This window comes from Meleagris gallopavo, chromosome 1 (assembly GCF_000146605.3).
Source record: "Meleagris gallopavo isolate NT-WF06-2002-E0010 breed Aviagen turkey brand Nicholas breeding stock chromosome 1, Turkey_5.1, whole genome shotgun sequence".
Taxonomy (NCBI): domain Eukaryota; kingdom Metazoa; phylum Chordata; class Aves; order Galliformes; family Phasianidae; genus Meleagris; species Meleagris gallopavo.
Window position 1 is genome coordinate 1,617,889 of NC_015011.2, and position 26,883 is coordinate 1,644,771.

At 40.9% G+C, this 26,883-nt stretch overlaps 1 protein-coding gene across 1 annotated transcript in view; it reads right to left on the reverse strand.

The window, feature by feature from the left end:
- Positions 1-26,883, reverse strand: part of EXOC4 (exocyst complex component 4) — a 400,122-nt gene that overhangs the window by 105,664 nt on the left and 267,575 nt on the right. The window contains exon 11 of the mRNA XM_010710270.3: positions 2,915-3,134. Coding sequence (XP_010708572.1) covers positions 2,915-3,134 — 220 coding nt within the window. The remainder of the gene's footprint in view (positions 1-2,914; positions 3,135-26,883) is intronic.

Consider the following 26,883-nt stretch of genomic DNA (forward strand, 5'->3'; position numbering starts at 1 on the left):
GGTCAAACACGTAGTGATAGTTATCACCAAGAAGTTATTATCACTCCGTGCGGTGGGAGCTGATAAATGCTTGAGTTGTGTTCACATCACAGCAGTGGCTCCTCCTGCAGGAGCTTCAGAAAGATGTTCAGGATAGAAGGGAGTGGTTGAACCATGAACCCGTCCATGGATGACACAAGGGAGAAAAAAGTAACACAGCTTAGGGAGAGAGGTGCAAGAATGACTCACACCACATACCCTGTTTTCTTTACATCTGTGATTTGGGCGTCCATGATCTCTGGGCAGCCTGGTCTGGTGGTTGGCAACCTTACCTGTGGCAGGGGGGTTGAAACTAGATGATCTTTAAGGTCCTTTTCAACCCAGGCCATTCTATGATTCTATGATGTGATGAGGGCAAAGATTCCAGGCTCCAGCACTGTCAGTGTAAGAATAACCCTTCTCCTTTTAACGCAAAATCAATAAAATTATTTTAGGGAGCTATTTGGATGACTTGGTTCAAAGAGGCAGCCATTTTTCTTCTCTTGCACAAAATTACCCTTCTGTAATGCTGGGAACAGGCAGACCTTCTGACCGTGTAAACTCTGACCAAGAATAATTCCAGTTCATAATGATTTCCATCCATCATGAGAAATAAATTACAGGGGCTAGACAAGAAAATTCCAAGCCATTCTGTCTCTTCAACCCCAAATGAACTATAAGAAAATGCTTTGCTATTATATAACACATTTTCATGGCTACCAACAAGACACAACACACAGAAATACATTACCGCATTAAGAATCCAAAACAAATTGGTAAGGTTAACAACCACCACGGTCCTGCTCCAAAGCTTGTGTGTTAATGCTACCGTAAAACATTTTCAGCTCTCAGTAAGGTCAGCTGCCTGTGCAGGCTGAGTTCAGGCTCACACTCACTTCAATTCCCAGAAGAGAAAACAAAAGGAAGGCAAACAATACACAGTGCAACACAATATACCTAATTATCTCCAGATCTCTCAACGTGAACCTTAAACAACATCCTCAGTGGAGCCCTTGAATCATGGAAGAGTAGAGTTCTGATTTTAATTGTAACTCAGAGTTTCAATCTTCAGACACTTTTCCTGTTATGGATGCCAGAACAACTCTAAAACTTACTTTTTTTCCCTACCCTTTTCCAAAAAATCAAAGTTTGGAAAATTTCTGCATGTCTTGCAGATTTGGCCTATTTCTCTTCTCCAAGGTACTCACAATGTTGAGGAATTACTGGCAAATAACTGCAAAACAAGGGCACATTTTGTAGTTTCTTCCCCACTCTCTGCTATTATTGCTCAACCGATGCACTCAAGTTCATCTATAAAACTCCTTCTGTTCTCATTAAAGTTGCTTTCAATACTCAGCTGTTGTTTCATAACCACCCCTGCTGTGGTTCTGCTATAACATCTCATATCTGATTGGCAATACTTCAGCAGTGCCAAGGGAGGAGAAAAAAACAAATGTCATCAACTCCATCTTCTTAAGCTTAAAAGAAGGCTCAGTGTGAGATACACGGCCATAAAGTGCTCTTTGGGGCCATGCCCTCTTCTCAACTTAAGCTGTGTATGCTCAGTGAAACCATTTTTACGTTGGTAATTATTTACAAAGAGCTTTATTCCTCCACTCCTCAGTTTTGATAGCGGAGTTTCAGAGAAGGCTGTTAAAGCTCTGTCTTGGCAAGAATGCAGTCCAGGGATGCTGTGCTTCTCCAAAACTTCATGTTAACTCCTGGAGATTTTCTAAACCACTTATAGAAGGTTTTGCCCCCCTTCTAAGGTGCCCGTTCCCTTCTAAAGGCTTGGAATCTAATTTTGCTTTGCCACTGTAAAAAACATCCAATACCCAAACCCGAAGCACCCAGACAGGTGCAGCTTTAGTAACCATTAATACATGCAGAAAACCCAGCGACTTCACCCAAATAACGATGAGAACAGTAAATGCCACTAGTATGCATCATTAAAATATACATACATTTTTAGAGATATAAACTAAGGTTGAAAGAAGCCATAAAAACCTTGGGAGATGCACATTACTGCCTAAGAACTTCGCAAATATTATTCATTCCCGAAGAGACAATTTTATAGATAAGAGGGAATTATTTAAAAGGATTAAAAGAGCTTGACCCTAATCACAGCAAGAGTCTGTTAATTCATTCTTTTCAGTCCCATGCAACAAGTATAATATCAGGATGTTTTTCTGAGGCTTCTGAACTGTCCCATTACCCATGTAGTTAGGATGAGATGTGTGTTTATTGCTATTATCACTGCTTCACATCAGAGCTTTAAAAAGCTGTTTCATAAGAGACTTCTCATAGAAATACTCTTAACTTCAAAGCCAAATCTCTCAAATCTCTCTTATCTGGCTGAGGTAGCAGTACAGCTGCCTTGCTGCGACAGCACCACGTGAATCACAAACACGCTGCACTAGGGAGGCAAAACATCTCATATCTGCTCCTCTTTTGGAGTTTGCACATGTGTATAAGTCCAACTGCACCACCCTATGATTTGCAAGCACTTCCAGAACTCCCAAGGGAGACAAGCATCATCAAAACCCTTGAAAATTAGCTTTTACAGTAGGGCTTTCATTTGTCATCGCAGTGGCTACTGGGTGCTTTAATAATTGGTATGGCTCTGAATGCTTCCAGGGAGGGAGCATCCACAACCTCGCTGGGCAACCTGTTCCAGTGTCTCACCACCCTCACAGTAAAGAACTTCTTCCTGATATCTACTCTAGATCTATCCTCTTCCACTTCAGAGCCATTTCCACTGGTCCTGTTGCTACCCACTCTTCTAAAAAGTCCCTCCCCAGCTTTCCTGTAGGCCCCCTTCAGGTACGACCCAGGACTTGATATCATCATTAGGTGGGCAGTAAGGTAAGCTGCTGGTAGCTCACCCAGTTCCTACCTGCAGAAGAGGCCGCTGCACACCCAGGACCTTCATGGTATCTGCATTAGCCAATAACTTCAGGGGGTCAGACGCCTTCGTGACTCCTTCGATTTCTTTATTGATCTCAGCCAGGACCTGATTCAGGAAGATGTTCTTGATGTACATGGTGAGGAACTCACGGAGAGGACACTGTTTGGTTGGGCCAAGCTCCATGGCGTGCTCTATCTCCTTGATGAATCTGGAAAACGAGAAACAAAGCGTTCAGTGGAGTTAAACCATGCAGTTAAACGCATGCATTTGTGATTCCTACACCCAAAAGCCAAGCACCAGTAGTAGGGAAGACAAGACAGACTATGACGTGAAGTGTGAAGAGTAGAGAAGATTTATAGGGTGGCCTTCAAAAAAACATATAATGCTAACAGATGGTGAGACAGATTTGATGGCTGGAGAAGGAGAACAGACAACATGGGGAACTGGTGAGAATCTACAAGCCAGGCACAATTTTTGTTTATCAACCCCAAAATGACTGATTTTGCTCTACTTGAGACTACTGGAAAGGCCTTTTCTTTTAAACAAAATCAGGATGTCAGAAATCACTTCGAGAAGGCAAACTTCTGGGGATGGTCACTTGATTCAGACAGGTTAATTCCCCACCTCTAAAACAAACAGACATAGTTAACAGCTCAAAGTCTAGAGATACCATAAAATAAATTAAAAAAAGCAGTGGAATAAATGCCGATACCATACTGCATTATGCATGTCTGTATTATGCTATATTTTTATTATGTGTTATTGTTTCATTCTAGGATCCATTCCTGTGTATGCAGAATGACATACCAATTCTGGGAATATTTTAGCACAGAATGCTTGCCATCTCCTCCTGCAAAGTATCTTCATCTCAATGATGCCATCTGTTTACCAGATAGGAGTTTCTTCTAGAAACAACCTCGTCATTTCTTTCATTTACATTCGAGGCAACAAAATTAGTCTTCCTTTCAAATTCGTATATATTTACATAATTAGGTGTTGAATAGCAGGGTCATAATGGACTAAGATGTTCTATCCAAAAGAGAGAAATATGGATGGTATTTGCGTTGCCCTTCCCATCACAGTGTGCAGGTGCCTTGCAGTCTTTTGAATCTTAATTCCACTCCTGGATGAGCTGGAATTGTTTTTCTCTTTGTTTTATAGATCAGGAATAGAAGCAAGTGTTTGAACCTGCATCCCTCAGCACACGTAGCAGCCCAGCACACCACCATTTCTTCACTAAGAAAAATTTTTCTTTGTCAATTAATGCATATTTCAACAGTTCCATACTGGTCAGCATTTACAAAGGATGAATTTGTGCTAACCATTTCTTCCCCACACACTTCAGTAAGGTCTGTTTCTGCAAACCCATAACTTCCTACCTCCTCGTTCAGCACTCCAAGAGGAGGCAGCTTTCTTTCAGAGCTCCTGTCAATTTCAGTAGCATGATTTCTTTCAAATCCAAACAACTTCCTCCCTAATGCCCCTGCAGTGTTGACTCCATCAGAGCATTTAGGATGATGCAGCTGTTGCTTCTGCGGAGGGAACCATTTGCACTAAGTTTGAGAAGTGCTTCTCTAAAGAGACATACTGCACAAGGAGAAGTGCAAAGGATGGCAGCTTTACTTCCCAGCTTTCATGGATCGATAGAGTGAATAGGCTTTATCAAAGAGGGAAACTGCAGAGTCATCTGGGAAGAGAGCACCACCGAGCTTATCTCTGAAATAATAGATTTAATGTCACCAGTACCAAGTGACAACCACTGATGCCCTTAAGAGAACGCTGTCAAGTCTGAGGGAACCTCATTCAACTGACTGACTTACTGCATTTTTCCACGTCTGCCAACAAATCTGCAATGTTCTCCTATTTTTTTAAAGCCTCATTTACACAGTGATGGGTAGAACTCATTAAAAAAAAGTGAATTAGCTTTTATAATTCCTGCACCCTACAACTACATACCACTACCTCTCTTTCAGATGGGAAAGGGAAGACAAATCAACTTGATCCTTTCAGTATATAAGGGAGGATGCTATGAGAAAAAGTGGGACAGACTCTTCAGCAGGGTCTGTTGTGACAGGACAAGGGGGAATGGTTTCAAACTAAAAGAGGGGAGATTTAGACTGGGTATAAGGAAAAAGTTCTTTACAATAATGATGGAGAGGCACTGGAACAGGTTGTTCAGAGATATGGTGGATGCCCCATCCCTGGAGACACACAAGGTCAGGATGGATGGGGCTCTGAGCACCTGATCTGACTGCATGTAGGTGTCCCTGTTCACTGCAAGGAGTCAGACTAGATGATCTTTAAGGTCTTTTCCAACTCAAATGAATCTATGAATCTCAGCTTTCAGTGAAACGAAGGGAACAGCTCTCCATTCTGTAACCCAGCACATGCTTAAACTTGGCTGAACTAACAGAAACACAAGAAAGCTTTCAGAAAGAGAACAGCCCATACAAACTAGAAGAGCTCAGATTTGCTGATCTACAATCAACCTCTTATCAGGCAGTGGTGTGATGGTGTTTCTAAGTGTTTCCCACAGCAGAGACTAAATTGCTTGTGTGAGGCCACAGGAAAGGTCAGTGCTAGCAAAAGGTGTAATCAAGAATGTTGGACTCCTTGTACCCAGCATTAATCACCATCTCAGGCCTCCCCTAAAGACCCACGGTTCAATCTTCACCAAATTTCATCTTCATTGGAGAACTGAATTCTGGCAGTTCACGTGTTCTAACAGGCTTTAATTTCTTGGCATAAACAAGACAACAGCAGTTCACTTAATACCAGTAAGAATCCAAAAGATACCCTTATTTTACTTGATATAAATCATAAAGTAATCACAGATTAGGAGAAAGCTGCTAGATAGCAATGACTCTGTGAGAGGGATTTTATGAGCGCTCAGCAACACTTGTGATAAAGAACAAATGGTCAAGACCTTATGAAAGCAGATTTAAATTTGATAGCAGGGAAAAGTTACTAAGAAGGAAACTGTGCGTGGTGTGGAGGACAAGAGGATATGGATGAGCGACTTCAGGCTTGAGTGTTCATAGATAGCTTGATTAAATGATAATGGTAATGAAAAACAGATAATTTCTGAAGTCTTCATTTAATCAAAGGATCTCTACTGAAGGAAATGGAAGTAGAGAAAAGGTAGAGGAAAATGTAGTATGGATGTCAGAGCTACCCTTACAGTAGGGAGCATAGGCTATATGCTTCATGCTGAAGTTCAAGGTTGACTTGTCCTCACCACGTCTTCACCAGGCAGAAGTCCTAACTGCTGGAGGTTCCAGCATCTGCTCAGCAACTGTAGAACTCCAGGTAGCAGTTGTGCAGCTCAGTCTTCATCTCAGAAAGGGGAAAAGCCCTTTGAACACATTACCATGGCGGCTGAGCAAGCGTCACAAGGCTTCAAGTGAAAATGCACCAAGAATCCTCTGACCACATTACACTGCAACACTGATACACTGTACAGGTTCTGTATCAGCAGGAATACTCAGAATGTCATTAGAAATAAATTAAACTAATAGAAACATAACTAATAAAACATTCATTTAATGCATGCCTTAGAAGAATTAAGAATGCAAAGTCAAACACTGAAGAGTTTGGGAAAGAAAGGATTGGAGTCACTTAATTTGCCTGCTGTGCACAATGCCATGGAATAATTATTAACTACACAATAGCACTGTTGCTCTTTTCAGCAGATCCTGGTCTTGTCTGAGGACAAAGACTTGGTTCAAAACACACTGCAAGGGAAGGAAGTCCTTAGCTCGGGAGCAGGCACATTTCCAAGGTCCTTGTCCTTAGCTCAGTCCCCTTTATGGGCAGAACTGTGTCTACGAGGGGCTTCACCCATTACAAACCAGAAGGCTTTTACAAAGCTGTGAGCACTGCAGTTCTTCAAAGCTGTGTAACTGAGCCAATTTTTTGGTGTATTTTTTCAGAGAAATGGCAAAAAGGCACAACCTTAACACAACAGTTCTTATTGAGAACTGCGAAGATGCAAATTTTCAGCCTGAATATCTTCCAAAGAAGAGGTCACCAGAATTTGCTAACACGTGCAGTGTATTTCTTCTCCTCCTCAGAAAGAGTATTTTAGATAATTTTCTAAAAATAAATCTAGCCTCAGTTGGCAATTAAGTTTTATAAATGAGAAGCATTGGGTGGCATGAAAGACCTAACAGATATTCTCTATTTTCTGCTTTGAAGACACATTTGCAGTCACACGCTGTACTATTCATTTAATTTCTGGTTAACTTATTCTAACAAAAGTCAGTCTCTGTACACAGTAAATACGTTTAACAGTCATCTAAGAGAAATATTCTAAAAATACCCTCCAAAAATGTTCCCATTTTACTCATACCCACATAACTTTTAAGATATTTGACTCATGGCTATCCCAGAGATCAACACTGATGTCTGTGTGTGAACCAGCATACGTGAACAGAAAATTGCATTTTGGTCAGTGATAGAGTATGTAAAAATAAGGACAGTGAAACCATGTAGGTAGATCTGGACACTTTATGCACACATGGTTCTTCAAATGGATTTTGGACATATCTGTGTGTGCATAACCCCAATAATCCAAATTTTCACTGCTATGGTGAAAGGCTGCATCATGTCGGCCTTTTATCCTGTATTAATTTTTTTTTCTCTGTGAAGAGGGAAATCTGAGATACAGCTCGCTGTGAAAATAGGTCATAAAGAAGGCCTCGGAGCTTTGATTCACATCCCATTTGCTTTGATTATTCTAGTAGAAGAAGAATCATTCAGTTGTAATTTAGTAGGGTTCCTGAAACAGTATCAACAACCGCATTTAAAATCATCACTCACTGACTCAGGAAAACTTAAGAAAAAGCCTATAAAGGTTAACATACTGTGGGGTACAAGCTCTAAATGTGTGAGAATGAGCCCCAAATGGCACATTTGGGATAGAAAATTCCCTTAATGCTGAGCAATTACACGTATTTATCGTAACTATCGCAGATTTCCAACCTACAAAATGGGAAGATGCTTTTCTTGGACAAAAACACAGCCTGAGGTGTGTCACCAGAGATTGGATAATAACCACTCTGAAAATGGCCATGGTAACTATTTTGGTTCCTAATGAAGGTTGTTGGGATGTCCCAAAGAATGTTTTTGCAAGATGTCTTGCTAGGATGGAGCAGTTGGAGAGAGCACACAAGGAAAAAAAAAGTAGAAACCTGCATCTCATATTGAATTCAGAACCTGCATTTTCAAAATGATGCACAATTTTTAACTTGTTTTATCTTTGTATGAAAGCATTTGAGGTGATTTGTGGCTGCAATTAAGCATTCCCCTTAGACAGAAAAGCACTTTGGGTAAAATGAAGTATCTTTTTGTAAATGACAGTCATTTGGATTAAAAAAGAAAAAAAAAAAAAAAAAGGACAAAGCATTTCAGAAAATTTAATTCATTCTAACTCACAACTTAATTGCTTATGAGGTCTGTCTTACCTGGGCTGAAAGAGCGTAATAAAAAACATAAAGCCTAAAAATGCTATATGGATTGATTTAGAAGCCGACAACTTCCACCTTCCTTAGGCTTTCTTCTCTCTCCATGGCAAAAGATCTCTTCTAAAATATCATTAAAAGAAACTGAAGACGTGTCATTGAAAGTGCATAACATCAACTTCGCACTTTTTAAATGATGATAACACTGTCTGAAATTTCCTCCTCAAACAAATGAATGACAGTAGAAAGAAAAAACTTCCAAACCTTATTAAGAAATTCTTTCAGACATTCAGCCCAAATCTACATTTCCATTTGTTTAATTTTCATATGACACTAAACTGCTGTTTTCTCTCTCAGTAATTGAATAAGAATAAATGTTTTGGTGAGCTTCCACAAAGTAAGGAAATAGTAAGGAAAAATCAGAAATTTTTGGATGGAGATGATGGTTATTCGTAAAAAGGCAAATCCCAAGCCGGTTGTTCAGACTTGAGGGAATCAGTTCTTGATAGAATCATAAAATGGCCCGGGTTGGAAGGGACCTCAAGGATCATGAAGCTTCAACCCCCTGCCACATGCAGGGCCACCAACCTCCACATTTAATACTAAACTAGGCCGCCCAGGGTCCCATCCAACCTGGCCTTGACACCTCCAGGGATGGACAGGGCATCCACAGCCTCTCTGGGCAGCCTGTACCAGCACCTCACCACTCTATCTATGAAGAACTTCCCCCTGACATCCAACCTAAATCTTCCCTCCTTCAACTTCAAACCATTTCTCCTTGTCCTGCAGTTATCTACCCTTTCTTGAAGGTCTGAAGGCATATTCAAACTGAGGACACCTGGAAGTCCCTGGGTTAACCATTCCCTGTCCAGAAAGCTGCCTACCCTAAATGTTGGCATTTCAGGAGATGATGTTCTCCTGACATTCTCTTTGACAGCCCTCAAGGCACAGCTTTAATTCTCAATTTATTGCCTTTGAGATAACGTGGTGAGACATGGATATCATTTCAATAACTGAGTAAATCAAACTGATACTACTGATTTTAAGCTACTATTTCAGTATACCACTGGTTTACATAATGTTCTAGCTGGAATAAAACCAGTTTCTCATCCACCCCACAGTTTGGCCCATCCTCTGACTTCTCTCTTCTCTACCAGAGAGAACTGGTAGTCCTAAACCAAAAGGTACTGACCACTGCATGCCTGCGGAACACAATGAATACAATTAAGTTAAAACACTGCAGCACGTAGACCAAAGATCATTTCCAACTGAAGATCACTCAACTAGGAACTAAAGTAATAAAAAGCACATTACTTTGTGTAAAAACTTGACTACAGGGAATTATTCCTGTTACATTATCAGTTATCCCAAGATTGATATTTCTCTGAGGAGCACATTGCTGATAAATACTGTGGCTATAAACAAGATAACAGAGAAGCTTCTGTGGAAAGTTAGTACAAAGGGAGCTGTATGCAGGGGACAACAGCAGGAATAAACGCTTAAGTACTTCTCTAGACAGCACAAGATGTGATTAAGATCACAATAAAAAAGTATAATCAGTGCTGGGACACTCAATGGTGATTTAAATCATAGAACCATAAAGGTTGGAAAAGACTGATAAGATCATCTAGTCCAGCCATGTAACTACGTTAAGTGCACTTAAAATCTTAGCAAAAACAAACCGAAGAATTTTAAATATTTTAAAAATACTACACTGTGTAGAAAATACCCAGGAAAACAATAGCCAAGAGAAACCACCAGGGTTTGAGTTGGATTCAGTGATTTTTGTGGGTCTGTTCCAACTTGGGATATTCCGTGCATCTGAAGCTTCATAACATACAGAAGTATTTATCCATTGCCTGAGCCAGAACCACTGAGCACTGCTCTTTGTGGATTCTTGTGGAGAGACCAAACCCTGAAGGCAAATTTTGATGGGTCAATTACAACCTTCCCAACTGCATCATTTGAACAGCCTCCCGCATTTCCACACTCTTCTCACGGCATCAAAGCTGGTTTTATTTGCCTTCAGGTAGGAAAGAAAAAGAGCCAGGTGAAGAAGAGACTGAATCTCCAAGCTTTGCTGTTGCAGTCAGCATTTGGCTTGCTAATGGCAGCGTAATGGCAGCGGTGTAATGGCAACGTATAGGTGCAATGCTGTAAAAGCCTCTTTCTTCCTTTACATTCTCATCTTGTCAGAGGGAAATCCCATCTTCATAGAAAGTTCTGGTGCAATGGGCTGGCTGGTGCTCACACCTCATGTTCTCCATCCTCCCATCACTTGCGAGGGCACGAGCAAGCTTCAGGACATGGCGGCATTTCTATTCCAGGTGGGAGCTGCCAAACCCCTGCTAAGATCTGGACGTGATTTCTCCAAAAGAAGTAAATCTAAGCAAGGAACAGCCTCAAGCTGGGCAATCCTTGCTGAGAAATTGAGTTTGTAAAGGAATAAAATGGCATAACTCAGAGCTGTTACCGTGAAATTCATGCTATGAAATGCATTGCTATATCACAGTCCTGGGCAAAACATGGGAAAATATACTGTACAGACCACTGGAACAGTGCTATGTTACATGGCTTTGAAATAGAAACTAGGTAGATGTTGAGCCTTGTTATAAATTTGTAAAGGCATTAGATCCAGTGGCACTTGCTTCTGCAGAGTTAAAAAGCAGTCTATTCGTCTATGAATTTACAGCAGTGAAAATCTATCTTTATACCCCTTCTATCTCGAGACTCTATTCAGACTCTATGCAGATGAAACAGAGCAATAACTAGTGCCACAGATCTGAATTTATACATCTGGGAGACCCAAGAGCAGCTCGTCCTGAAGCAAATGCAGCACAGCTGCTCCTTGGAGGACAGGAAAAGGGGAGTAACTCAACAGCGGATCACATCAGCTCGTTCTGGTAAGGTAGATTTACCCAGGAAAAAAAAAGATCATCAGTTGGTGGAGGTTTTGGGGATTTATTCCCCTTCCCGTGAGCGCAAGGCAATGGCTCACATATCACATAATGCAACTTATCAGCTACAGATTAGGGTGGCATCTCCATGTCTGCAAAATCATTTCTGCCTACTCGATACCAAGAGATGATCTCCACCATTATGACTGATCAACTCAGACAGGCGAAGCAGTTGGATGTGTTCTTATCCCTGTTGCAAAACATGGCTTATGGTTTAGCTGGCATGCAGAAGAACCAGGAACATGTGGCTGGTAGGCAAGAACTCACCACAACTTGTCTGTAATGCAGAACGAGGCCAAATGGCTGCTGAACATTTTCATTATTCACAATAACAAGCAAGCAAGAATCATAACTACTGATGAAAACGTTAGATGGGGCATGGGCTGAGAGAGCTGGGGCTGAGAGAAGGCTTTGGGGAAACCTGATAGCAGCCTTTCAGTATCTAAAGAGAGCTATGAGAAAGAAGGGGACGGACAGACAGACTCTTTAGCAGGGTCTGTTGTGATCGGACAAGGGAATATGGCTTCAAACTAAAAGAGGGGAGATTTAGACTGGATATAATGAAGAAATTTTTTAAAATAAGGGAGGTGAGACACTGAGGCAGGTTACCCAGAGAAGTGGTGGATGCCCCCATTCCTGGAGACATTCAAGGTGAGGCTGGAGCACGCTCTGAGTACCTTATCGAGCTGCAGGTGTCCCTGTTCACTGCAGGGGATTTGAACCAGGTAACCTTTAACCCTTCAACTCAACAAATTCTATGATTCTATGGTTGAATGCTGACGTTGACTCTCGGCACCAAATTAAGAAACACACCAAGTGTCACACTTTAAGCAACAAGCATTAGAAGGCTATTCTTATTAACAATCACTGAATAATGAGAAACTTGTTTCACGCTCTCATGGAGTTCTTTCAGATCAAACCTAAAAAACTAGAGCTTTGTTCACACTCTAAAGACTCTCCACAACATATTTGGTAAGAGATGGGTTTTTGTCCTGCAGCACCAAGATAAAAAAACCTCTTTGGATGTCACCGTTAAGTGGTGCTATGATTGCTCCCCTCTACAAGGCTGCATTCTGATGAAGCTGCGCGTGCATCCAGCCATGCACAGCTACATGTAGTAGCACGAAATGCAGCCTTGTATCAGAACAACCTATGTGGATGCCTTTGTGTTGTCTTCCACTTTGATTTCATGTACCCCCTAGACTCCTAACCACGCTATGTGGCCTCATTTTGAGAGCAAATATAATGTAGCTTTATTCCCTATATGTTGAGAACCTTCTTTTAATCCTTTTGAGCAGGTACCAGTTGTTTATAACGTGAGGCTAGAAGAAGGAGACTTGTGGTCAAAAGTCTTTGTCTCTTCCTAATTTGCTGAGGAGTGCTGTGGGGTTGTTTCAGTACTAAGGGCCTCAGTTTCCCCCTTAATGAAACAGTGCTATGAACCTTGTAGGGGTGCATTAACAAGAGATGAAGTCTGCAAAAGACAAGACTCTAAAACTGCAGAAGAGTATGGTATCGTACCCATAGGGGGAGTTGGACTAGATCACCTATAAGGATCCCTTCCAACTCAAACAACTCTATGACTCTATCATTAAGATACCAGGAAATCACAGCTGTGAACATCTAAGAGGAAAAGATAAAGTGCTGCACCTCCAGTTAATGGGGACAGCAAGAGCTGTGATGTACAGCTCAGGAACCAGACCACAAGCCTCACCTTCAGCTCAAAACACAGCTTTGATAGGTTACTGCTTTAACATTTCTCACTCAAACAAAAAAGACGAGACCAAGATTAATTTAGGTGCTTTAAGTTCACATCAAAATGGGTAATGATCACTTCTACATCCAGCCACCTTCCTTCTCTCACAAAAATATGCTGCCAAATCTCTTCACTCCAGTCCCTGAAACCAAAAATGAGACTGACACTGAGCAGAGCTGCCAGCTACCTCTGTGATACCCGACTGCTTCGTGTGGAGATGATAGTCCAAATGACCACTGAACTAAATTACCTGCTGCTGATCCATTTGTAATTTAAATTCAATCCTGGAGAAGCCAGAAGATAAATGTACTAACCATGCTCAATCAGTGTCTCTACACAGAAGTTCTGCTATGTATTTCTTTCAGGTGAATCCAGGGCATGTGTATGCCTAGATCTCCCTTCTGCCCAGCACTGACCAGAAGGCTGTTCAATCCATAGGATCCCACTGCCCTGACTGATTGTAATTTACTGGATGAGCACATACAGCACTTTACTTTCCATGGCACTATGAGAAGTAACGCAGCTTCACTTCTACTGATGTGTTTGGTCCCCCGCAAGGTGGAAAATGCACACAGCCTTGCCTAAAAAGCATTATAACCAATCTTGAAATGAAATCCTGCCTATTGCATAGAAATATCATGAGGTTTCATTAAATGTGTATAAACCACTTAAACATCATGCATCAATAAAGATATTAACAGAACCATCATAAAACGTCTTCCTATTACACGAAGTGATCTGAATTATGGAGTTCACTTACTTCAGCTTCTCATATTATTAAATCCTATTTCCTTTAATGCCATATTGCATTCAGTTTGTTGACCATCACAGAAATACAGTGGTACCCCCTGCCTGAGCTTCACATTCTCTTCTGAACACAACTGCTTTGTGAAAATTAACTTATTATTCATATTATTTTCAAATGTGATCTGGTGGCACTTTCTACGTGCTCAAACCACACCGCTCTCAATCTGGCCTCTGTAAAAAGTAACATATGCTGACTATAAATCTTTAAAATGGCTCTATTAATAGAGTAGCTGTGGTGACAGCTTTATAAATGGGCACCATCTTTATGCAAACTGTTTTTTATTAGATTGCATTATAATGATTTGTAATACAAATGCAAGGATGGATTTGGAGGGGATGGAAACCAGCAACAGCTTCGACGAGCTGGCTGTTCCCAAGCCCATGAATTTGGTGTGGCAGATTGGGTGCACTTGCAACAACAGACACCATCAGATTAGCTTTGCTACATCGCTCTGCTCCTCTGCTTTTCCCAATCAGATAGCAAAGAGTCTAATAACTGGCTCCGTGTCTGTCAATCCAATTACTTCCTACTTGCTATGTGCTGACATTCCATTAAATAAGCAGACAGATGGTGCGATCTTTCATTATCATCCGGCTGACCGATGAGCCTTCAGTCTGCAGTCAACTGAACTAGGGGTTACTTCCAAAAAAACCACTGGGACAAATGAAAAGCACAGTCCAGGAGACCCTAAGCTCAGAAGCCATGCTGGGATGCCCCAAAATAGAGGGGCTTGATGCTTCCCTCAGGTCCCAAGGTTCTACATGCAACACTGCTTCCTTCACGTGGCACCACTTCCATTTTACAGTAAGAATTAAATCAGCATGACCCAAGAAATCTAAGATAGAGAAATACATCCCTCTATCCCAGTCAATGTCCCACCCAGTGGTTCATCCCTTAACCTTCCTTGCCATATTTTGATTCTGAAACCAATATTTCTTCTAAGTTATTCTCTTCCTTACCAATGAGACTCACTGCACTCTGTGGTAAACCCATCTTTACCTGTTCTTTCTCCCTTCTGAGGACTGTAAGCCTAAGGCCATGTCATAATTAGGAGCAACAAGTAAAGAAATACAAAGCCTCCTCTGTAGATTCTCATTCCTTATCAGCCTGTTGTAATGAATACTTGCTGCACTGCAACAGAAATTGAGAAATGGGTAAAACTGTTTGTTTGACAGCCACAGGGAGAGAATTAATGTATCGATCCCCAATAAAAAGATGCACATCTTCCACTTGACTCAGAGGGACCTCTGAGGGGCTTTCAGCCAATTCAGCTCCTGAAATTTGTAAATTAAGAGATCAAATAATGCCAAGCAATGATATTTTTTTCTGCCATGCATGCAAGTAATCTGGAGGACACAGAATGGGATCTCTACTGATTTTCACAGAGAGCTCGCAGTTGAGTTGAGATGCTATTGAGCTGGGCTGGGTATTAACTGTACTCTGTCACCCCAATCACAATGAAATGATGACACTGTAAGCAAGTACACAAATATCAGAGTGCAGTTTGAGAACAACTGCTTTACCTGATTGCTGACCTCAAGCATGCAGCACTGTGGGATAAATCTCACTGCCATTTCACGCCATGAATCTGGCACCAACACAACCATGTTCACACTGCTGTATTACAGCCATGTGCATGGAAATATGAAGATCCTATACATAAATAGCTGCCACGGTAAACGCACTGCACTTTTGAGATGTAGATCACCAATCAAGGCAGGCAAAGATAAGCTACACACAGTTGCAACCTAATTACATTCACTATTAAGTTGACAAAAGAACTTAACCCAACTGGGGCACTCTAATATTGCTATTTAGCAAGAAAAAGTGATCAAAGAAGAAGCTGTGATCCAGGCTTTAGTCATTAACAAGAGCACACCTTGCCTTCAGAGCCACAGCTAAAGGAAAAGGAACACAGGAAAGTTTATCACATGCCCTTGAAGGTATTTACAGCAGGGATATTGCACCACAATTTCAGTACCCACTCTGAAGGGCTGACTGAGGCTCAGTGGGTTTGTTTTACAAGGAGAGATGCTTGCAGAAAGTGCTGGTGAAAAACAGTTTCCACAGTAAATATAGAGTAAATACAGATGAAAAGCAGATATCTGAATTGCTTCCCATCATCTACCCCATTTGGCCGTCAGGGTCTGGTCCAAGCTAACCAATGACTAGCAGAGAAATGGATTTGTATCACAGCAGACCTGAGCAACAACACCATGCTGCTGGAGGCAGCAAATTTGGACAGATTGGATGCTGTATCTCCATTAAGGATCTTATTCCTATTCTCAGAAGAGCGAGGGCATTTATTTCAATGTCCTCAACCATTTCCGACACCAGGAATTACACTCTCCCTAACAACCTAAATCCCCACGTAGTTCCATTTTTGTACTTTTTTCTTCTTAACTCCTAATCTTTACAGTTGAAATGAGGAATTACAGACAGGAGATGTCTTCTGTCCCAGACAGCTGTTTTCTGTCCACAGAGTGATCCTTATATAGAACACGTAGTGCAATAACCTACTAAAGTAAGTGAAGTTGCTGTAAAACATTGCATAAATGCACAAAGGCAGTACTGCTTTAGCTAAAACTATTTTCTGACCCTGGTACATGTCATTGGATGTTCATATGTGCATATGTTTTATTATGCTGTAATTATCATGTACAGATAATACGTAATGCATTTGGAGGCGCAGTCAGTTCTGTAAACATATAATTGTGTAAAACAGGGCTGACAAAACTGTCTAAAAGCACACTGTGACTCTTGATTACAGACTATCAGACTAAAAGACCCATGTTTTAGAGTGAGACATAATTATCTTCAGAGCAAGAGAAGGCAGCACATCACCTAGAAACTCTCCTTACTGAGCTCACAAATAGGAGCTGGAAGAGGCCAGTAGGATGCTATGAGATGCTGTCCTGCAGCATAGGAGCAGCTGCTGTGCTAATAGTGACCTCCCACTACCATAAATCAACCACAGAATAGGACCATAGAATCCTCAAAGCTGGACAAGACCACTGAGATTATCGAGTCCAACCATCAACCCATCACCACCAAACCTACTCACAGAATCATCAAGGTTGGAAAAGACCACTAGGATCACCAAATCCAATCATCAACCCATCATCATCTTGCCAATTAACCATGGCCCTGTGCACATCTACTCTCTTCCTGGCCACCTCCAGGGACAGTGACTCCACCATCCCCTTGGACAGCCTTTTCCAACACCTCACCACTCTTTTTGAGACTAAATTTTTCCTGACATCCAACTTGAACCTCCCTGGTGCAACTTAAGGACATCACTTCTCACCCTATCACTTTTATCTGAGAGAACAGGTTGACTCCCTCCTTGCCATAACCTCTTTTCAGTCAGTTGTAGCCTTATGGAGTTCGAGAAGTGTTTGGCCAATGCTCTCAGTCATATGGTCTGAATTCTGGGAGGTCCTATGCAGAGCCAGCAGTTGGACTCAATGGTTCTTAAGGGTCTCTTCCAACTCGGGATATTCTATGACTCTGAACTGCACTAATGTGACAGATGGGCTGCTATATCAGGCTTTCAGCCTTGGTGATCCCACTCTGCCTTGCACCAGCACCCCTCCAGCTCAGATGAGATGGCAGCACTGTGGTGTTACATTGCAAATCTTGCTGTGGGCAAAAGGACACGGCGTTTGCAGGAGGCTGCCAGGGCTAATTAACTCTTAATTATCCATCAAAATAATCCACAAAGTCTGGATTAATCACAGAATAGTTCAGCTACAATAACACTAACACAGGGACAGCACAAAGCTTTGGTCTTTTTGGCTACAAAGACATTTCTTGCAGCAATAGGCAGCAAGTATTCTCTGAATCAGAATCCTAAAGACATCACATAAACGAAGTTTCATGTTTGTGTTCTATACTCCTCCATGGTAAGAGATATCTTGAAGTATGTCCAGTGAGCTTGGGGAGATGAAATAGGTGGAAATAAATGCTGAGAGCAGCAAAGATATCATTCAGGAGAAATCTTTCAAAATACAACTATGCTTTCCTGATATAAAATGCTATTTTTTAGGCTACCTGCATTGTAAATTGTGCTCAGTTTCTTCACATTTTCTTCTTGCAATTCTCTCACATTAACAAAAATAGGTAAAAATATGAGTGCAACTATAGGAAATGTAGCAATGAAAGCACTGCAATAGGATGGATGTTGCAGCATTTTGTTTTTTTCCTATAAATGTTCTTTTCCTGCATTGTAAAACCTGGACCAAGAAGCAGGATCCTAATGCTGGCTGTAACTCAGCTAGCCTGCGTGAATCATTTCAGCCCCCTGAATTTTATCTTTTTCTCTAAAAAATAGTGTGAACAGCGCTTGAGAGATGTGCATAATAACTTGAGGCGGGGCTGCCAAATTCATTCTTGAGTTCTTGCAAGGAAATATGCTTTCAGAAGATGCTGATTGTTAGGTGTCACATACAGGGCACTTCAAAGTATTTTTTAAAATTTGCTTTTAGAGAATGAAGGAACAGCAAAGCATTATAAACTAAAATGCCCTAAATCACCATCTACATTTCAAAATACATATATATATACACTGATGGTTGATTGCTGCTTCTCAGCATTTAAAGTGAGCTTATAAAATGATGGAGGACAACTTTTTACACAGTCTGATAGAGGCAGGACAAGGAGGATTGGTTTGGAACTAGAAGAGGGGAAATTTAGGTTAGATGTCAGGAGAAGACATTTTACCCGGAGTGTGGTGAGGCCCTGGAACAGCTGTCCAGGGAAGTGCGACTGCTCCAACCATGCAGGTGCTCAAGGCCAGGCTGGATGGGTCCCTGGGCAGCCTGAACTGGTGGGTGCCACTCAGCCCAGGCAGGGGGGTTGGAGTTTGATGATCCTTGAGGTCCCTTCCAATCCAAGCCAGTCTATAATTTTATGTCTCTAACAGTTTCATCATGCTGAAAAAATACCCATGAATTTATCCTTCTTCCCAAAAGAGACAGATTATCAGAACTGACAATTACACTCCTCTCTGTTCCAAAACAGAAACTTCCCTCCAATTCCTGTGCCAGCACTTATCACCAGTGACCTGAACAGGACATTTTAGGGTGAACACAAAGTTCACTCTCCACTGTGGATCTATCAGCTGTGGATCTATCTGTTAACACCCTCACCTGTGAGCAGCTGTAATCTCAAAGATGCCTTTTCACAAGTCATTGTGCTTTTCCAATCTGCCTTGATTGGATTTCTTATGGCCGTACTGGAAGACGTATTTCTCCTGCCTGCAAGTTTTCCTTTCTGTCCCAGCAGCAATAACCACACACACACGGCTTCTGTGGTTTGATTTAGCACAATAAAGCAGCACACGTGGGATTGCTCTCACTGCAGCAGAGCAATATCAGATTTAAGAGCCACGACAGTGAGACGCTTGCTCTTTAGACAGACGGCCAAAATGCTTCTTAACATGTGAAGCCTGTTAGGATGCTCAGTGTCAGCACCATTTTTTTATTTTTTCTTACTGACATGAGTTAATCTAGACCACGATGTGTGGAGAGGTCAATTATAGGGATGCTCTTTCTCATCATTTCATTTCAGTTTAGTGGAACCACTTCAGATCTAGGGAGGGCATGTGTCCATGCACTAAGTTAATATTTTCCATCTAAGAGCTTGAATTATGTCTCTCAAGCTGGACAGGTAGGTGACGTTGTTCTGTGCTACTGTTGCTACTGTGCACAAACAAGATAGTGAGTTGTTGGTCCAAGCTAAAGGCTACCAGCAGAGAACAACCATGACCAATTAACATCTTGTATGGATACCAATCCTCCTGTTTCCATAGGCAAAACAAACCAAATCACAGAATCATGCAATGGCTTAGGTTGGAAGGGACCTCAAGGATCATCAAGCTCCAACAATGAAGAAAGAGAACACAATTCTCCTCTCTGACACGTTTGTCTCCTTTGGACATTCAATACTGATGACCGTGGAAGAAGCCACAACAAAATCATTCATTGCCTCCAGCTACTGAAAAGAAGTTTCAGATCAGCCATGGACAAAGGGGGAAAAAGAAAGGCCTGTGATATCATGATTTATTCCTTTAATATTTAGCCTAAAATAAAAGTTGCTGTTAGGTTTATGTACACAGCAGCACATTTGGACTTGATAGCTCCACAGACGTACAATATGGCCTGCCATAAACGTGAATGAATGGGTCAGACTCAAATGAAATCAATTGATAAATAGTAAGAATTAGAAAATAGGCTTTTCATTTTTTCATTTCTCTTCCAATTTATGAGCCTTTAGGCTTCATCTCAGTCTCAGTTTCAAGCTGACTTTCTCAGGAATAAAAACTAAAAACAACTATGGAGACACAAATATCCCACCACTGCCACCATGGGTGGCCAAGCAGCCTTGTCCACAGCAGGGGGATTGGAACTAGGTTGTCTTTAAGATCCCTCCCAACTTAAGCCATTCTGCAATTCTGTGATCTCTCTCTCTCACAAATTCCTAGATGTTGAGTTGTTACTGTAATGCAAATCCACAAAACAACATCAGTAAGCAGAAGATATCTCTTGATCCCTATTGCTGAAAAAGGAGTAAAATACATGTGAATTTTATGTGTATACTGTGTATCTCTTGGAGACCAACACCAAACAATCACATCCCAAAAGGCCTTTGACTTTCCCTCTTTTTGAATGGACCTTGTATTGCCAACAAATGACTTTGCACCTTTTGGTTGCTGGTTTTGAATCATACCATCCTTTCATATTCATTATTATTTCCAGGCAACAGACCTGGGCTTCAACATACACACAATCCTTTTCAGGCTGGCACTGCTCAGATACAAGTGCTGGATGGCATTCATAGAATCATTCAGGTTGGAAAGACCACTAGGAAAATCAAGTCCAGCCACCAACCCATCACCACCCACTAAACCATGCCCCTGAGTGCCACATCTCCACATTTCTTGGAGACCTCCAGGGACAGTGACTCCACCACTTCCCCGGGCAGCCTGTTTCAACACATCATCACTCTTTTGGAGAATAAATTTTTCCTAATATCCAACCTGAAATTTCTCTTAGGAACTTCACTAATCTGAAGTTCCAAAAGTTTTCTCAGATTGTATCTTTTTAAGTGAGTCTTTGCCACAAACATACAGAATACACAGACATCCAGAATGCAAATCTTAATAAGCTTAATAAGCTTTCTGCTGAAAATAAAGATGACCTTATCTATTCACATCTTTGCAATTCCAGGGGTTGTTTAGCCTTTGGATTCTGTTCTTTTGCCAGATTAGTTTTATGGGGTAATTTCTCCAATGAATCAACATCAAACATCTGATCTATTTTTGGGGTATAAAATAGATGCAGCACATACTAAAGCTTAACTTAAATCTTTCCTTAAATTAATACTGTATGAATAAGATTAAGATATCTTTCGATTTTCTGTCTCCTTCCCTACAGATTACCATTGCTTATCTGTACATAAACTGCAGTCGTCTTGCCTAAAGTCACCTCTTTCTGCAGATGGACAGTGTGGCACATCCTATCCTCACAACATGCATGCGGACAAGCTCACAAGTCTCAGTCTCCAATGACCCAGGCAGGACAGAAACTGCTTAGAAAGAGGAGCAGCTTGGGATCTGATGGGAACTGGAGAGAAAAAAATGTATGACTGAATATTTCAGAATAGCATAGCAGTCCATGTAACTACTGAACATACCTCTGATGTATCTAAAGGGGGGATGCAAGAAGAGGATAGACTCTTTAGCAGGGTGTGAGTGATAGGACAAGGGAAAACGGTTTCCATATAAAAGAGTGGAGATTTAGACTGGATATACAGAAAAAAAATTGTACAATAAGGGTGATGAAGCACTGGAACAGGTTGCCTGAAGATGTGGTGGATGCCACATCCTTGAAGACACTCAAGGTCTGGCTGGATGGGGCTCTGAGCAACCTGATGGAGCTACAGGTGTCCCTGTTCACTGCAGAGGAGACAGGCCAGATGATCTTTAAAGGTCCCTTCCAACTCAAAGAGTTCTATGATTCTATGTCCTCACCATGTATTTACAACAGTGTCCCTACAACCCCAAGTAAAATGGACAAAAATGAAGAAAATAAGCAAAAAGTGCTGGCCCAGGTTAAGATCAAGTATGCAGTGCTTGAAATTGGAAGTGCAGTTACAGTCAGAAATCCTCCTGCACAATAAAGCAGCACCCTCCCACTCTGCAGATCTGCTCTTTGCAAGCACACAAACCCATCTGAGCTCTGAACACAACCTTCCATCTCTATCTGCCCAACAGGTCCAAAGTGACCTGAAAATATGCTAAGTATCTTCCACTTGGAGCAGCTTAGAAATTCCAACCTTCGAATTCCTAATGGTTAGAAAGTTAAAGAGAAAGAGAGGGAGAAAGAAAGAATACAAACTTTAATATCTCACAGAACTTTTGAAACACCAGAAGTTACACAAATTGTTCCATTTTTTTGACATGGAATTTGAGGTACTTCGATAGGGAATCCTTCGAATGAGACAGCTGAGTTTGATAGTTGTGTTGTCACTTTTTGCACATATTTTTTTTCTTTACCTGCTTAGGAAGCATGTCATATTGAAAGTGATCAACTTTAGAAATACGTTTCCCAGTTTTACTTCTGATGTCAACAGAAATGTTTCAAGTTGAGAAGGAGAGAGAAAATAGCTGATTACTTATCACTACTTATTTTGGCTTCTCAGGCTTTTTAAGGAAAATAAATTTATGAGTTTCGATTTTTATTTCTCTTCACTTAGCACTCATGCATGAGCAATTATTTTTGTTGGCTCCAAGCCCAAATTATATATACAGAATGCTTAGCACCTCCCACCCCCTCATACATACTGCTGAAAATAAGCATGCAGAGATTGCAAGCAAAGCAATGCCTACATATCCATACACAACATCTCTCCAACTAACTACAAAAGCCTGATTTTAAAACTACATCTGGAGTCAAATCTGACTGTATCACCCTAAGAACTTGAACCAGTAACACACTTACCAGGGTACAACTCTTCTACAATGAACCATGCTCAAGCAGGTCTCAAACAGCTTTCCTGGAGCAGCTCCACACTTGTGCTTCTCCAACACTCAGTGCCACTCTCCTCCCCTTAATGGGATGTTTTAGCCTTCTGACTTTTACGGCAGATGCATTTAAGGCTCAGTGATGTCATTTAATTACAGACTTAGGGAAGAAGGCTGGGAGCTTTATTATAACCAGGCTGTGCTGTCAGCTCTCCAGATGGAGCCACAAACTATGCCATATTGCTCAGGCATAAATGCCGATGAGGGGAAAGTGGGGACTGGGAAGAGGAATCCAATAACTCACTTGTGTTTTTTTTTTTTTTCTCCTTAAACAGTAGCACACAGCAGTCAGTCCTGATAAAATAATAGTTTCAGATTAGTCTCTTCTCAGCTCCTGACTCCCTCTATATTTACACACACACACAGTTATCGATATAATCATAATTGCACAGATACCAAAGTAGAAGTATACATGCAACAGCAGACAGGCCTATGGAAAGTTTAAATAAATGCATGATTCTGCCAATTCAATGTATTCACTGATTTATATACCTATATTTTTTTGTATCACAGACCCACGCTATTTGAGATAGGCTCTAAGTACCTACAGATCAGCTTATCTTAAAAAGCCCAGTGTGATTCCGAAGACATGCAACTTTCCAGAAAGGTATTAAATGGAAGGAAAAGTGAAAAGGAACAGAAAATGATAAGGAAGGAGAAATGAGAATAAATGACAATATAAAATTAACTTGTTGGTGAATTATGATAGAGAAAAAAAAGAAGAAAAACAGGGTTTGGTGAAGACAAGTAGGAATTCAATCTGTCCATATGTAGCCATTCTTCCCAATACATCCATCCCACATAAAAGGTACCCCCTGATTTGCTTCTAGGAATCCTGTACAATAATATAAATGGGAACAAAACAACCTATTGATCATCAAAAGCCTCCAACCCACAGCAAGCACAAAATCCAGTGCTCCTGCACGGCAGGTAATCAACCTGACTGTAGGTCTTAAATGGGCATGAAGCTGGACCTATGAGGAGACAGAATACAAAATACTGGCTATATCAAAGTAATGGAAAAGCTCTGGTGTAAGAAGCAGATTCTCAACTCCTACTCCATTCAATAATATTCAGGAGCTAGCTGGAAACTGAAGACAGGTGTTGGTAAGGATGCTGTGATTAAAACTAGCTTCAGAAGTTGACGAGCCAGCCAAAGGAATCAGCCCAAACTGTACATCTTGGAGCCTCAGTGGAGCTCTCAGCTCTTGAAGAAAATCATTTTGATTTGATTTGAATTTTGGATAAAAGTAATAGAAAATAGAAGCTTTTGCATTTCTCTACCCATTCTGTTCAACCCCACCTTAGGATCCCAGTATGGCATACTGGAAGGTAATGTATTTATAGCTCAATAGATGCATTCAGCATTACAGAGGCGTTGACACTTCATCTCAATCCAGTAAAATCCTCATCACTCTTCAGATTTACAAACCCTTGTGTTGACAGTAGTGTCTGAATGAAGTCAAGAAATGTTAATTAAAAAATAATATGGTCCCTTCTGTGTTACCTCTCTTGCTGCTCTTCTCTTTCACCTCCTTTTCCAATGACCTTGAAGAACTGAGGACCCCAAAATCAAGTTAATAAGAAAAAAAAAAGGATGATTGAAGTTATACAAGCAAAGGCATGCTCAGAAAATGATTTTTTTTTTCTCAATACTTCACAAAATTTCCAGTCTGATTTGAAAAGCCGTTGGATAAAGATGGAAGGCAACTGCTTGCAGCACGTGCCTACTTCTGTAGATCTGAATCCCATTCCTACCCCAGGGCTCCCAAGCACGACTCAACACGAGAACAAGTCATCCTTTCCCACTGAGGCTCTGGAAATCAATGCATGAACCCACACCTATCTCCCCACATTTTATCTCCTGGGGTCTACACTTGTGATTGAACTCATGTACCTGGAGCACGTTCAATGCTGGTACAAGGAATTGCAATTCTAAGCCAGCTAATAAGCAAATTCCTACTAATGTGGTGACAATACAGTTCGTAGAAAAAAGAAAAAAACAAGCCAGAATGAGAGGATGGAAAAGAATGACATTCCTTTGATTTTGGAAATAAAATCTAGGCAGAGTTCACACGAGGCAGGAGGAAAAAACCCTGCTGTGCACACAGTAGCACCATTTCCATAGCAGTTCATGACAACAAAAAACGGCTAAGATTTTTTGCACTGTTTTGCATGTTTTATTTTTTTTTTTGTTCCAATGAAGCCTCAAATGGATGGTGCTGAAAGAGTACACAGGGATGAGAGGACCCTGAACAGTCTCTAGGAAATCAATTTCCAGCTGTGGCTTACAGTATTTAGATTTAAGAAAAACCCACGCACATACAGGGATGCAAGTTTGAACTATTGAAAAATGAAAAACAATATGTAAAAGTTGGAAGCATTGAGTAAACTATTAAATATATCAATTTATAGACAGGGACATTAAATATTTTGTACTCAGGCTTTTTGCTCGTACAGCGAAAATGGCAACTGGATATAAATTTCATGGTCACGGAAAAGCAGAAGCTTGTACCCTACAAAAACAAAATTATAATGCAATTTTGGAATGGAAATTTAAACTCCAAAGGTAATTTTCCATTGACGGTGCTCACCGATGCATGAATTATACTCATAGGGATGAGCAAATAGGATTTGTTTGATTGCTTTATCATTCCTCCATTATAGCAAATCTTTTAAAGCAGTGGGAGACATCATAGGGCTGTTTGTGGATTTCTTGTTTGAAGACTCTGTGGGGGCGAAATTGTATCACTCCTATTGAGGAACAGGACCTGACCATGAAATCATAATTAACGCCACAACAATCTACTTATAAGTCTCTGAAGCAGCCAGGATGGGGATAAATTAGAAACAAAATATTTTTAGCAATTTATTTAAATTTAATTTTAAAAAGCCTGACATGACAGGGACTGTATTACAGGCTAATAAGGGATTAGACGAAGCAATTACAGCAAAGGATTTTTTTCAACGATGCTAAGACACAAGCTTCATTGACATCTGTGCTTTGAAGACACAATTCCAAATTTTACTGAGTAGGATGACACCTGCCAACAGTTGTGGCTTTCAAAAGAGTGTCTTAAGTGTAGAAATCCAACCAGGTGAATTATCCCACTCAAAGGCTGAAAATTCAGCATCTTACAGATAGAGACAGATTTCCTGCTGAATCTCAGTAATAAATGCTCAATATGGGAAAGAAGGGTTGGTAGAACAACCAGGAGAAGGCTGGAGAAGATATCTGCGTACTATGGTGACAGAGAGAAAAATCTCTGTTTATTTAGGCAAAGGTAAAGTCAGAGAAGACAGCCGAAGAGCACTGCTCTCAGCTGGAAAACAGATTAGAAACCTGGCTTCAGAGGAAAAGTCTTTATTCAGTAATGACTGCAAGAAAGAACCAAGCAACCAACCAAAGAAAAACACACAGACATCCAAAACCAACCAACCAACCAACCCCACTGTAGGGTTCCTGCACTTCTGCTGTGCAAAGCAATTGAGGATGAAGTCAACTCTGAGTCTCACGAAAAGAACCCTCTGAAGGCCACGATGGTACCCTCTGAACACAAAGTGAAGTTGACTTTCGCCTCTTTGAACCTTTATTACCACTGCTAGCATACAAACATCCGAAGAAGTCTTATCCTTCAGCTCAAGAAGACAAGAAGATAAGAAGTATATTATCGTCTAAATCCAAGGCAACATGTTTAATGACGGCTTTATAAACAACAGACTGTATTTTAAGGCCAGGATTTCTCAATACAATGGGTAGCTGAGCAAGTGGCTGAAACATCAACAGTAAGGAGATCAATCTGAAAACCATAACGGTGATGACCTTCAGAATCTGGGATACTTCTCTTGATTTGTCAGTTAATAAGCTGTTCTGGTACACAGGTTCTTG